The sequence below is a fragment of the Zosterops lateralis genome, assembly GCF_965231275.1.
Source record: "Zosterops lateralis genome assembly, chromosome: 7".
Lineage (NCBI taxonomy): Eukaryota > Metazoa > Chordata > Aves > Passeriformes > Zosteropidae > Zosterops > Zosterops lateralis.
Genome location: NC_139767.1, coordinates 31,983,499 through 31,998,683, shown reverse-complemented (window position 1 = coordinate 31,998,683; position 15,185 = coordinate 31,983,499). Strand labels below are relative to the sequence as shown.

Sequence of the window (15,185 nt, the reverse complement as noted above, 5' to 3'; positions counted from 1 at the left end):
CTGGAATTTTGACTTTGGTAGTGTGTGTTTCCTACATGCAACAGCAACCATGGCCCTGCTGGCACAAAAAGCCCAAATTTGGTCTTCAGTGACTTTTGTCATGCCTTTCTTTTTAATTTTATTTCCATCTTTAGAAGATTTAACAAAGGAAGCCTGGAGAGCCCACAGAAGTCAAAGGATAAAGGGTCACCAGGGATTTATGCAACATGTTCATTTTTGCAAATTACTGTTTAGCACTGAATTGGTATTTTTAGAGAATTTTAACTGTAGATTTCATTTCCTGCAGTTAGCAGCAAGTCTAGAAATTGTCATTATTAGGTAAATGTAGGGTTTTCCCTTTGCTCAGGACTTTATATTTATATTATAATTAAAAAGAAGCCTGCCCTGAAAAATGATATTCTGTGTCAGGAGAGTTGGCCAGACAATTAATGATACACTTGCTATATAGTTCTGTATTTGTATTAATTATACATCTCTTAACTGTGGGGACAAGTAACTGAGATATCTATTAATCCTCAGTGTTCAAAACACAATCCCTTGTGCCAATGTTTCTGGTATTTGTGATGTAGAGCAGTGTTCTTCAACAATGATCCATAGAATGGTGTACGCTTTGAAATCAATTTTTTAATGAAGTCATGAATTTCAGGGTTGATGGTAAGGTAGATGTAGGAGAAATATTGCAACTGAAGGGATCTGTTTGTCCAAGAGGGCTGGACAATGTCAGTATTGAATATGTGCACTGAGAATGGGAATGGATCTTTTTTTCTCCTGCATTTTTGAAGATTTTTACATTACTTTTTGTGAGCATTAAAAAACATATGATGGGTCTCTGATTGTTGGAGAGAGGAGTAAATGAGGAGAACAGAGTTTTCATGTCACTGCCAGAGGGGATTTGTCTGCCACGTAACCTCACCTTGGATTTGTAGAGATGCTTCATTTTCCTTTGGAGGCAAATTTGGGTGTGGGAGGGGAGACAATTTCTGCCTGTGCCAACACGTACGCGCCAGTTGCTCCATTGAGCTGCGACCTCCATTCTCACTTGCCTGGAAATATCTTTAATTAAAGCTCCCTCATTTTGAGAATTTAGAGATGTGATGACATTTTCCACTTGCCTTGGAACACGTTGGTTTGGAAGGAAATCTTGCTGTTTCTCTCCTACTCTTGAATCTCCAGAATCCTTTGGTTTTTTGGGTAAGATTCCCGCACAGAAGCAGTTCAGAGCCCACACCCTGCCCCCAGCCCTTCCCAGGATCTTTCAGTGACACTGTCAAACTCAAAAAAGTTTGGAAATGGTGGGAAAAATTATGGAAAGATTACAAAACCCAAAGAGAACAAGTTTTATACAGGAGAGAGAGACGTGCCATTAATGTCTGGGAACATTACAGCTGCAAATTCCAGTTCTTTCTGTGTTCTTGTCCTATATTTTATATAGCTGGGGATTTTTTATTTAGCTGGGAATATTTATTCTGTATGGGTCTGCCTCATGACATGCTGCAGTTATTATTTCAGTTTCATATCATTGATCCCTAAGGAAATATTTTTCACCAAACAAATCTTTGACTTTTTGTTCCCCCTCCCTCTTTTCCTTTTTTTTCCTTTGTTCCAGTACTTGCTGAAAGTGTTAGATGAAGCAGACCAGCTGCTCTTCTTTCTGGAGTGTTTGGAATTAAAATTTCTGATAATTTTAGCTCTTGTTCAATACACCTGAATTAAGAAGGTAATCAGTAATTGACATTTGGAAGAGAATTTGGAAGAGAAAGTCTTCATTTTTGTTTACCCTTCAGGTTAATTTAAATGAGTATTTCTCAGATCATGTACTTTAAGCTGGGTTTTGTTCCTACAGTGATGAGTGTTGAACCTAAAATAGAATAATTTCTTGTTGGATCAGAAATAATTTACTGAGGTTCCCTTTTCCCTAGCTATAAGATTCAGAATATTTCCCTTATTGTTACTTCCAGCATTTGTTCTCCAACCTGTGTTAGCCATAATAAGATAATTCCCAGTAGGGGAAGGAATTACCATTCCTTTATTGATGTTTCAGAGAGCAATATCCACAGCCAAATGCTGTCCCTGAGGATTTGGTACACACACATTTCACTACAAATAGGAAGGAATAGTGATTTTGCATACTGTTGATGACATAATGTTTGGATTTCTGTGTAAATTTTAGTGATTTTTGACATTTTATTAATATATTGAGAAAGGAATCTAAAAATCCTCGAATGCAGGTTTTGAGCATTGTGTTGTGTTTGCTTTTGCTGCTGTTAGTGCTTGCCAGCTCTGTGATGAAAAACCCTTCATCATTTGCCCCTTTACCTTCATCATGTCAATTCCTAGATATTCTTGGGTAGTCCAAATATAATTTAGATGTGAATGATGTGCTTTATTTTGACCACAAAGAATTTTCAGACCTTTTCTTGTTTCTTAGAGAAGGCTCAAAAATCCCAACCCACCCGCCAGAGAAAGACTGTTTTAATTTCACCTGGGGTTGTAAATCAATATCCATTTACTATTCAGTTACTGCTTGCATTTCCCTGGGTAATCGTATAACACATGTAATGTCAATGCAGTTTGGCATTTGTCCTCATTAGTATGGCAAAGGACACTTTTTTTGCAGGAGTAAGCAAGCATCATGCCATATTTGTGACATTTCCTGCAGAACAAAGGAGGAAAGATGTAATCAGTTTGTGTGTGAAGGACATGCAGCCCATCTCGTGTGGTGCATCCATGTTTTATATTTTATACATAAAATCTCTTGAAAAATTAGGCCATATGTCATTCTGTTGTATGTTATTGATTACAGCTGAAAAAGGAAGGGAGGGGTGCCACAGTGTAGCTTTGTGAGTTCTAATTGATTTATTGGTTTAACAGTTTAAAATAAATACATCATAAACATGTATTCAACAATGTCAGCAGTTGGATTATAGGCCAGTAGCAACATAACAAATAACACTTATGAGTATACACACATATGTCCTTATACACGTTTCCCTATATATTTCTAAGCCTCATATATAATTTATTGCTTGCCATTTCAAATCAAAGTATCATTTACATTAATTATACATTAGAATCCTGCTTTATAATTGTTATTTCTGTGTATGGCTTGGAGTTTGGCCTAAAATACATGTGATTCTTGCAGGCTGTTGAGACTGTTGTGGATCCTTGAATTGAAGAGTAAGCCAGGGTTAGGGTAAATGTATCAGCTACACATCATTCTTAGCTCAGGTGGAAAGCCTAATTTCCAGATTTTACCACGTGGTGATAAGAAAGAAAAGCTGGTGGCTGCTTCCCACTTGGTGGGTGATGTAGAGTGCATTGCTGTGATGTGGAGGTCTCAGCTCTCTGCTCATCAGAAAAATCAGTCTCGCTCTTTGAGGGTGGGCAAATAAAATTTTAATTTATGTCCCATAACTTTCATGTTAAAACAATGTGGATGAATTCTGGAAAAACAAGAAGCATGACTGATCTAATAGTTAAGCAGACTCCTTTGCAGGACTCCTAAGGTCACCTAAGAGAGTTCTCTCTCAGCTCCAGTCCCTCAGTGCCTTGCCATGGCATTCAGCACACCCTCTCTTTGTTATCTGCTTCTTGAAAAAGCATTCTGTGCTGTGGAATTGCTTTGTCACACCAAAGACAAGTTTAAACATTCAAAACTTTTTTTTTTTTTTTGTACTAATAATAGATGTTTGTATCTCCATGTGAAGACTGTCTCCTGCTTGAGTCAGAGACTGGGCTGTTGGTTTGTTTTCTGACAGTGAAGTGCAATGAAAACTCATCCCTTTTGAAGTTTGCTACTCAGAGGGACCCTCTGGCTTCCCAGGAGCTCCCTTTAGACTGATTAAACATAAACTATTTATTTCTTGGGAGAAAGCATGAAACAGATTTGGACTTATTTGTGGGGTTTTTTTTGAAGCGTTTGTATTAGAAACATCTCTGTTGCTCTCTATATAGTAACATAATCCTTCAGGGGAAGACGAGGGAGTCCTTTTTGACTCAGTGACATGCTCTGCAGAAGGGCTTTTAGTGATCCCAGTGTGCCCAGATGATTTGGCAGCTGTTGGGGGAGCAGGAGGCTGTGGGAAGCATGTGAAGGTAGGGATGGGGAGCAGGGTGGGAGCAGAACCTGGCAGGTCCTGGGGAAGACAATCACCAATCACCTGGACTGGAGAAGGGTCAATGCTGGGATCCAGGAGACAGATGGTGAGTTGCAGAGATGGGCAAAATTAATATTTAACAACACAAACTCAGCTCAGTTTGGGCCAGCCACGACTTCTCTCCTGCCAACACCATCTGTAGCATTCCAGAAAAAACATCCCTACCTCCTCAGCCAAGAGGAACCAGGCTCAGCAGAGGAGAGGCAAAACACTGTGAGACACCAGGTTTGCTGGAAGGGGAAAAAATGGCAGGAAAAAGGCAGTTCCAGTAATTCCCAGCTCCTGCAGGAGTGTGGAGGAACTTCTGGCTGGTTCACAGAGGAAGGCAAGGAGAGGGCAGAGGAGGGGAAGGGAACCTGTTGGGGTGGGAGAAGGATCTTGTTCTGGGATGAGTGACCAAGGAAGGACAGAGCTTCCTCCCACACCAGTGGATGTCTTTTGACTCCACACTGTACAAAGCAGGTGAAATGAGAACATTTTTACATCTCAGACTGTAACTAAAGGAGAATGGCAGAGAGGAGCTGGTAGAAATAATATATGAAATCAGGGCAAAGTTTTAGCGTCAGAATTAGCAATATGAATTCTAGGGGAAGATTAGGAACACAAATCAGCTGTAACTTAGTTACTAGGCTGGGAATTGGTTTAAAATATTTCCACCTAATAAGCCAAGCACTGAAGAATCCATTGTGAGATTTTAAATTTTTTTTAACTTTCTACAATAGATTCAGGAAGAGATCAAAGTTGCAACATAAAAAACCAACAAACTTCTTCTTAAGCCATAAGATTACTGCTGCTTTTGGTGAAATCCTTGAAAGCAGGGACAGAACAGTTGTGACAATTTTGCAGCCCCTCTTCTCAGCTGCACAGCTGGGGACAATGCATTTGGATAAAGTGGAGGAAAGCTGCCTGCTGACTTCTATTATTCCTTTCTCAGGAATGGTAAAAGAGGAAAAGATTTTATTCCTAGGAAAGCTTTCTTCTGGGAAAGAAAGCATAAAAACCACAGCATAAAATAAATCTTAAGCAGGGACATTGTAGCTATTTAAAGTGCTATGTGATGAGAAGGCAGCCCAGGATGGGCACCTTGCTTTATGTACAGTGCTGGTCTATCTAATCAAAAATAGGTGTCCTTTCATTAAAGCCTCATGTACAGTGAGGGGAACATGATGAAAAGACATGGAAAAGGGAGATGCTTTATTTACCACACCGGGAAAGCCTTTATCATATGGAAATGATCTGAATTTAATTTTTTTTTTCTCATCTGTCACAATTTTCTGCTGGTTTAATTACAATAACAGGGAGGAGAGGTACAGTGATCCTGGCTGGATGCGCTCGGTGCTCTAATGACCATCAGATGGGAGGACCAGGGGTAGGGGCAGGGTCTGCAGGGACACGGGGCCAGATGGCTGATTTTATTAATTTACATCTCCATTACGGCTTTTCTTTTCTTCATCTCTCCAAAAGACGGGTTAGTTCAATGGGAATAATTTCACATCCACAGGGGTGATGTGTTTAACCCTCTGGAGCCCAGAGCCTTGCACTGTTTGTCCCTGGCGTGTCCCGGGGCAGGACACCTTAGCTCCAGCCCCACGGCAGCTGATGCACTGAATCCTAAACCAGTTCCAGCTTCTTGGCAGCAAAACAGTGCCAGGACAATGCTTTGAGCTGTTTCTCTTCTCTTCCATCCTCACCTGCTCAGGGAACTGTCCATCCTGCTGGGCATCACCCCTTAGAGCTCATCTGTGACACCCCTAAAACCTCCCTGGTGAAAGCACATTGCCTCCTCACTCCTCTTCTTCCAGCTCTGGGGTGCCTGCACACCCAGAAAACACAGAGAAGTACTGAAAAAAGAGAGTTTAAAACTTGTTTTTTTTCCTGTTGGGTTTGGTTCGTGCGGGATCTGCCGCCTCCCGGTGGCTCCTGCCAGGAGCTGCACAACAGGAGCTGCTGGGTTTGGGTGTTGTTTAGGGAGAAAACCGGGAATTTCGCCTTCCGAAAGCCTGTTTGGCACAGCCTGAAGCGTCTGCATTCGCAGCAGGGGTTTTTTAATTGGTTCCTTTTAATTTTTTAATTTATTTTTTTATTTTTGTATTTTTTAATTTTTTTTTTAATTCCCTTTTTTGCGTCCACAGTGATAACAAAGGAACTTTGATTATTCGGGTCTTCCGCTTTATCAGTGGTTTTTGGATTAGTATTGGCAACAAAATGAGCTTGTCTTGTGTGATTCAGTGAAAAAAAAGCAAAACTGGCAAATTTAGGAATAATTTCTAGATCCTGAATATGTATCCTCTATAAAAAAGCCTGTTCAGCAATTCATTATTTCATTGAGAAATCTGTATCACATTCAGGTCATTCTTGGGTTCTAGTAGAGTAGCTAGACTCATTTGGATCATGACTGTGTAGCAGAACAAATAGCAAGATGCATTTCCACAAGCTGTGATTTTAGTGACATGTCCAGGAAAACCCCTGAATTCAACCCAAAAATTTGTGACACACCATGACAAGAAAAAAAAGAAAACAAAGGAAAAGCTCTAAATAAAGTGCCATGAGGGGGATGAAACCTGATATGATAGCACAGGGAATAAGGCATGGCATTTTCAGGACTCTGAATCAATAACTGGAATTTTGAACATCTCTACAAGCAATTTTCAAAATGTCTTATATTGTGATCCATAGGTTTCTTTTCCAAACTATGCTGATTTGTAATGGTTTTCCAGTGCATCCATAAGGATTTCACAGGTGCAGAAAAACTGCATCCCAAGGCTGACAGTGACACAGAGACAGTGACACAACTGACAATAGCAAAGTGATTTGTGCTGTCACCTCTGCTGGGCCTGCAGTGTTGAGCTCTGTGCTGTGAGGGGGGGGACAAAGAAAAGAGATTGGGATGCCTGGGAGGAACCAGAGAGTCTTTGGAGGGTCTGTGGGGTGATGAGGAAACAAGGGATCTCATGTGGTCATTGGGCAATGGGTCCCTGTGCCAGGTGAGACACAAGAGAAGTGCTGCTGGAGCACAGCATTCTACTTCAGATTATTCTGAAACCTTATGCTGTATATTAAATATTAGGTAAAATATTAGATGAGATGAGATTAGATTAACTAATCAGAACTTGTTAGGCTGTCAAAATGAAGTCTTTGGGCACTGAAAATACACATTTTTGAGAAAGGTGCATAAAAATTAGAGGCGTAGTCTTGACAAGGATCTCAAATTTTGAGTGTTTTTTGCAATGCTTGTCCAGACTTTTGAAGCTTTGTTGTCATTTCAAACCTTCTGAGAGCTGCCAGCTTTCCTTGTTAGACTGACAGCAACCAAATATTGCCACTATTTCCTGAGTCCTTCCCTAGCACTCAGAAATTGCTTGGATATTTTCCATGTGTTCAGTTAAAATAACTTCACGAATGCTTTTTATCCTACCTTTACCCAGTACTTGGGTTCTGTGTTCTTATTGCTTCTATTTCATTCTCTTTCCCTCAAGTGCATTTTGTCTTAATATTGTTAATATTGTACCAGGTCTAGAGAGAATGAATTCATGATTGAGAGTGAGTAGAAATAAACTTTCAAAATTATATGACATACAAAATTGTATAAAAATATTGAATGATTTATTTAGGGATATGAGTACATTATACCAGTAATCTAATTCCCAGTATCTTCCTAAGCAGCTTTCAAAACCTTTTTTTTTTTTTTTATTTATTTCTTTGGGTTTCAAATTGCTGCTAAAACAATGAAAATGGGTGGAGCTGATGATGAATCATCACGACAATGTTTGGTACCAACGGGGACTTTTACTGGAGTGTTTTAATCAGGAGCAGGGTCCCAGTGGCACTGGCCCACTTAGACCTGCAGATACAAATTAAAAAAGAATTCTTGCTGTTTTCTTTATTTCTACTGGTGTTGCAACAGCTTAAATTAAAGCTTCTACCAAGAGTAATAAATGAATTTGACTCAAAGCTCTGTGGCTAGATGGCAGGCAGGCTGAGAGCCTGGGGTTTTGCTGCAGCCCATGGGCTGATGTATCTCAGGGGGAAAAGGGCACAAGGGCTGCCTTTGGGCACCTTATTGCAGCATAGGAGCACCCAGGAGTGTCCTCCCAGCCCAACCAAACACAAGGCAGTCAGCAGGAAGGGGTGGGGGGCTCCTGATGACCTTTAGAGAGTGAGTGTTAAACAATAATACCTCACCCTTCTTTGCCCTGCACTGACACACAGCTCTCTCCTGGAGGAGTCTGGTGCAAATTAAGCAGTGGGAATGTTTCTGTGAAATGGAAGTCCTTGAAAAAATTTGTTTTCTATGAAAGAGCTAAACCTTCCTTTGCACATCAGCATCAGAAGTTTTATAGATGTAGCCTGAACTTGACTTTTGAAAAAGGAAACAAATGCAAGCCTAGAATCAGAAACAACATTAAATGGTTATTTCTTACACTTAAGAATCAATATTGGTCTGGTAAGTGGGATTCTGTTTTCAAGCCTTCCTCCTGCCTGTGGGGACTTCATTATGCTGGCATTAGGCATTGGATGGCCTGGCAGTCTGCAGTCAGCCCCACAGGTAAACACAACCTCCTGGCTCTGGGGACACTGGGTCAATTCACAATTTGTTGATTGGAACTGTCAGTAATTATGGCTGCAAAAGCAATTGCAGGTGACAATACAAGCAAAATAAGCACCAGCTGTTGTGGAAGTTATAAGGTAGGAAATCTTGATCTCAGGTTGTATTTCTCAGTAGCACAAATAATTGCACAGTAATTAACACTATTTGTAATTTAATAGGTGGGACATGACCAGAAGACATACTAATGTCTGACATCTCTTTTTTTCTTTTTTTTTTTTTTTTTTTTTTTTTCCCAGGATGACTTTCTGTACAGTGTCTCTGTTCTAAGTGGAATCCTTTGCACTGCCTTGGCAGTAATCAAATTTATGCTGGGGAAGGTCCTTACAAGCAGAGCACTGATAACTGATGGTGAGTGTCACATTGATCCTTCTGCCTTTATAGGCTCTTCCAGGGACCCCCTGCATGATCACAGCTGTGCCAGAGCATGGGAAATGGGAAACAACCCAAACCCAAACCCTAGAACAGTCTGTGGTACTGCTGGCCTCTAGCACAGATAGCTCAGCTGAAAAGGGAATGTCTGGTGGAAACTAGACAGTGAATGTGTGGACAGTAAACAAAAATAGAGAGTTAGGGGTAGGACAGATAATGGATTACAGGTGCACTAGTCAGGGGTTGGGCTGCAGCAGGGGGATATGACACCAATTTAGAGAGCTTTGGTTAAATCACCTCCATCCTCACTGCCTGTGCCTGGTAAAATTCTGAAAGTTCAAATGAAGCAAAGTCTGCTGCAGAAACCCCACCTGCCTCGAGCAGGAATCACCACCAGCATCCACAGGTACCCCCCCTTTGGTGACATTTGTCACCACAGGGCTTTCCCTGCCACTCAGCAGAGCTGCTGGAGCATGGCAGGTGTGAAACAAAACCCTTCCCTGCCCTGCACTCCTCTGGCCCTGCTGGGGTTTGGCACAGGGTGGATCTCCTTCTCTGCCTCCTGGGAACACCTCACTGCCACCACTGCTCAGCCCACGTGTGTGGCATCTGGTTTTAAAGGTAGGTTTAAAATCATGTGTTAAAAGTAGGTCCAGATATTCCTCCTACTGACAGGGCTCAAGCTTCTGAATCCTCAGAAATCACAGGGATCTGCCCTCCAAACTGTGAGGCCACAGTGATGGCAGAAGTTTCAAAGCCCCTTACAAATCTCTCCCAGTTTTTGTCTGCCAGGGCAGTCTGAAATACTCTGCAAACAGACACTGTAGGCTGTTCATGATTCATGGGTCGTGGTACCCAAATTATTCTACTCTTTGCTAAAGATTTCACTTTAAGGAAATCCAATTCTCAGCTTACTCTAGAGATACATAAAAATTGCTTTATTTTAAGCAAATTAAACGTACTTAAATTTCTTTCTTGATGATGTGTGATAACACATATTATGAATATCTCTATCATCCCACTTAAATAAATTCTTCATGAGTATTTATATTTTAAATCTGAAAGAAGCAAAAAAGGCATCAGAATAGCAGTGAGGGGGTTACAACTAAGCTACTGCCTCCCTGCATTTGGGATTCTCTCCCAAAAGACCTCCAACTCATTCTTTCCAATGGGCTCTGCCACTCCAGACATTTTAAAACAAAAATATCTCCAACCTGCAAAAAGGATTCTGGAAAGGATGCTGGGAGCTGCAGCCCAGTGAGTCTGACTTCCTTCAGTGCCAGGGGGGAAGTGGGACACATTGACCATTTCAGAACTGTGCCTACGCAGGCAAAGGATGAACCCTCCCTTTAAAAAAATGTAGCTTAGTTTTGAAACAGAGCAGTTTATTCAGCCAAAATATTAACTGAAAATTCCTACATAACTCCAGCTCTGAATTGTTCTCCTGTATGACAGAGAAATCTCTTTCCCAGTAATTACATCCTCATGCTAATGATACTGCTTCTGGGCTGGAGACTGCTCATTCTTTGATTAAAAAAATTAGGGAAAAAATATACAATTACCTCAGCCTGGTTTTTATCTCTCTTCTCTCCTTTAGAACTACTTTAGAAAATGTAGGAGGCTGATCTTAACATGTGTGGTTAAATATCTGCTTTCACAAGATATATTTACATATGTACTTGATTTATTAACAATCAGGAAGAGACAATGTGATTCAGCAGCTGAGACAGATTTAGCAGTCTCTTGCATATCTTTTTTTAGTGTTTTCTGTTTCCTGCTAATTTACCTCCTGTGATCCCTGGATCTAGACCAACAAACTGTTTTTAGTAAAAGGAGCATGAATTTTTCTTCCTAAAAAATAGGCTTATTTTCAGAACAGCAAATTCTCTTTTATGCATGTCAACCTCTATTAACAATTATTTTTTAGAATAAATTTGTTTTAGAGTAGGGCCTAATAGCAATATCTCTTTAAAGCCTAGATGTATGAATCCTAATGAGGCAAAATGTCATTTGTACAGTTTGTTTATAGCAAAAGCTCTTGGCCTTTTGGATAATAAAAATAGCCATTTCCTGCCTTGAATTTTGTGACATCTCAGAGGACAACTCTGTGACAGCCAGTGATGTCAGCCAACTTTCCTGCAGGATTTGGGTACCTGTTTCCCACCTAGATTTAGCCACCTGTTTTTTCCTGTGCTGGCCTTACACTTGGAACAGTGTCTGGATTGATACCTGCAGCCATTACATTATTTCCTGCCACATCAGCAAAGAAAGGCTGAGTGAAAGTCAGGAAGGGAAAACAATTTCCTTTGCAAGTAGCTTTTAAATCATTTGGAACCATCAGCCGAAAACGGCATGAAAATGTTTTATTCTTTTGCATATCATGATGATGGATTCTGAGTTTAGCTGGAGCAGGGGAAGTAACAGTGGTTTAAATTTCTAATTTGTAATTTATGTTTTAACTTCTTTATATCTATAGACACAATATACACAATTTCAACATGTGTTAGGAGGATAAATGAATAAATAGACAAAGGCTGGATGTGAGAGGTGTGGCTCAAAGGAGACACTCAGGAAGAAGTGTCAGGTGTATCATTGTTGGCAGTCATGGGGAAATTGTAAAAACCTGGCTATGTTCTGTGAACAGCAGCTGGCTGGAGCTCACTCACTAAGCTATACAGAATATTTCAAGTTTGATATTTCATTTGTTATCTAGGTTAAATAGGATATGGATCTACCAAATTAATGCATTCTCAGTGACTTTTTTGTGTAGAACAACAGGGGTATCTTTTAGGTTAATGTGGGAAAAAATCAGAAAAAGGGAATTCGGAGTTAAAAAGCAGAACATAAGGAATGACTTTAAAAACCCAAATCAATACTCAATCAAACAGGAGTTGAATGAAAAAGGGCATTAATTTTTTCCAAAAGCTCTGTGACAATTTTGAAGAGACAGTCTTGGAGAAAAAGAGAAAGGGTTGAAAAAACAAAGGAATCTAAAAGGATGTTCATTAAAATTGTAAATAGTAGATAGGAAGCTATTGTGGTATATCTAAAGCATAAAAGGAAAATATTACTAGGATTGTCCTGTGTGTCTTCAGCAATGTCTACAGCTCTAAGCAATAGTGCCAAACATGGAAATAAATAAATAGTATGGGATAAACACTGTAAGAGAGGGTCTTTGACAGGTTACTGTCAAAACCATTTTCCATACCATGAGTTCCTGATGTTAATTGTTTTTTTTCCTCTTCTAGGTTTCAACTCTCTTGTAGGTGGAATAATGGGATTTTCCATCCTTCTTAGTGCAGAAGTGTTTAAACACAATTCTTCTGTCTGGTTCCTGGATGGCAGTATAGGAGTGTTAATTGGACTCACAATATCTGCCTATGGAATCAAGTGAGTATCCCCTGGGAGCAGAGAGATGGGCTGGGCCTGAGAGGTAGGAGCTCACAGCCTTTAAGAGTTTGGGTAATTCCAGTGAAATCAATCCCTGGAATTTATTAGACTAGCAGCCAGTACTGGAGCAGAGTGTGTGGAAAGGGTTATAAAAGACTGTGTCCCCACATCAGCTGGAAAGCAACCAGGACTTAAAAGGAAATCAGAATAATTTTAGTTTTTTGTATACCTGAAATACAATATTTGAAACATAACCAAAAATTATAGATAAAATCAGTCCTCCTTGCATTTATGGCACATTTCTGAGTGCTGCTTTGCCAAAGGAAGTCTAGAGTAAAGGAAAGGTGCCCAAGATTAAAGAAGGATCTTGCTATTCATTTCTGTCCCAGCCCTACCTTTGGCAACTTCTGAACTGAAGGTTCCTGCTCATGTTTCAGATGCTGTTTCTCTTGAATTTTAAGATGCTTTCTTGATTCACACCAGAAACAGAATAAAAAAATCAAATGAAGCTCTGCCATGCACTTCATTGCTGCCACAATTTTCCTTTTCTGCATGGAATCCAGCCTGAATTTTACATTTTATCTCTTATGGCTTTATCTGGCCTAAGAAAAAGTGGGAGATGGAGCATCTTAGCTGGAATTACGCCCATTGAGAAGCAGCCCTTGGCCAGGCTGCAGTCAGCCCTCAGCTGGAGGCTGTATGGGTTTGGGTTTTTGTTTTTTTTTTTAAACTTGGAAAATTCAATTAACATTTTAATGGGGAGCACCACTCTCAAATAGGTCGGTATAATCATAATTTCCACTGTAAAACTAACTGTTCTGGAAAACTCTAAGAGCTGTAACGCCATCTGAGGTCTTTTTTATTCATTAATATTTATATATTCATGTTGGAATTCTGGAAACTTGAATTTTGGGATTTTAGTATATAGAAATACATGTGAGTTAAGATGGAGGAATTTGGGCATTGTCTGAGTCCTTCTTCCCTCTTCTTCATGGGTTTAGGTGGTTTTCTGTAATTGGTTGATGGAGTCCGCATTGCAGACTTCAAGTAGTTAGTTATTGGGTTTAAAATAAAAATAATTTAGGTGGCATTTCATAATTGGACAGGTTGTTCTTGAGATGACCTGGTAGAGATAGAGAGCATCTCCATTTTAGCTCATTTCTCTGACTTGTTAGTTATAGCTCACAGCTCGTGAGTCTGTAAATAGATAAATATAAAATAATAAATATCCAAGGCCGAACTCAAAACACACATTTCTTGTGTATTAATCCCGGCCTTGGCAAGGAAAAAAAGGAAGGCAAAACCACAACATATTGAATTCTGGGGCTGCCCTGTGCCTGATCCTCTGTGCTCTCCCTGCAGGCTGCTCATCGACATGGTGCCCAGGGTGAGGCAAACGCGCCACTATGAGATGTTCGAGTGAAGCAAAGGACTGTCAAACCACAGCGTCCTGCGCCTTGGCAAGTGGTGCCAGTGGTATTTTCCTGAACATGCAGTTTGTTTCCCCGTGGTCTGTTCCTGTTGAAGTTTGTTTGAATGGGAAATCTCTCTGTAAATCTGGCATATTGTGCACACTGCTTGCGATTTCAGCCGAACAGCAGCGTTACGGTTTTTTTGTTGTTTTCTTTTTTTCTTATTTATTTTCAGTATGCTATTGATTCCTGTGACAATAGAAAACATGCAGTTCGCAGTTTGAACCCAGCTGCCATGTTGTATATTTCAGAGTGAAAGTGTTCTCAATGGTGTGGTAAGCCTGTGGGTAATGAAGTGCCAGTTTCACATTTGAGTTTTGGACTTTTTTTTTCCTCCCTGGCCTGTATTTTCCCAAACACATGCTGTAACAGGAGTACAATCCTTGCTAACCTCTTCTACTAAGAGTACCTTACATAGAGTCTGGACACCAAGAGCTGTGTTGCTTCAAACACTTCAGTAGCTACTTCCACCCTCTTGTTGAAATAGACACCCAGAAAGGGCAGGGACAGCCCTTTCTCTGATCAGAGAGATACTGCATTTTTAACCCCAAATTAAACTATACCTCTTCAATTTAAAGTCTATTTTTTCTTAATGAGACACTGTTCATAGCTTTGCATGGACCAAACAAGCACACACAGTATTACTGTACAGACCAAAGCGAAAAAAAGTCATGCAGGGAAGAGGAGCTGCTCAAGGAATGGGATTTTCATCTCCTTTTTTACCATATGCAGCTGTACCAGCGTGTGTGACGTTGTGGTTGCTCTGTAGTCTGACAACGGCACAGCAGTGGCTCAATCTTGTGGTGAGATACAGATCTATTCATTAGGTTTAGATTGTCCTGTAAAGTGTTGCTCACTTTCCACCACACATCTTACATATTACTTAATAGCAGATTAAATGATCAAAAGAATCTTGATGTATAATCAATAAAACTGGTACCTATTTTATACAGTATCTGTAAGTAACATTTGAAAACTATTTCCAGAATGTATCATAGAACAAAGTCTTCCTGTATAGCAGCCTATTAAACTGGATTCTCTGGCTATAGCCATTTTCTCTTTATTTTATGTATTCCAGGTTTTCACAACAGAGAATCAGTATTGTTGCTTCTGTTTATCACAGGTGAATAAAAATAGGACAGACCACTGTAGAGCTTGAAATAAGACCATGGTAAGTAGGTGAGTAGA

At 40.1% G+C, this 15,185-nt stretch overlaps 1 protein-coding gene across 1 annotated transcript in view; it reads left to right on the top strand.

Annotated features, from left to right (window-relative positions):
• Positions 1–15,012, top strand: part of TMEM163 (transmembrane protein 163) — a gene marked incomplete at its 5' end in the record, with an annotated part of 88,298 nt that extends 73,286 nt beyond the window's left edge. The window contains 3 exons of the mRNA XM_083865705.1: positions 9,003–9,114; positions 12,384–12,525; positions 13,888–15,012. Of these exons, the coding sequence (XP_083721831.1) occupies positions 9,003–9,114; positions 12,384–12,525; positions 13,888–13,948 (315 nt within the window). The 3' untranslated portion in view covers positions 13,949–15,012. The remainder of the gene's footprint in view (positions 1–9,002; positions 9,115–12,383; positions 12,526–13,887) is intronic.
• Between the last annotated feature and the right edge of the window lie 173 nt (positions 15,013–15,185).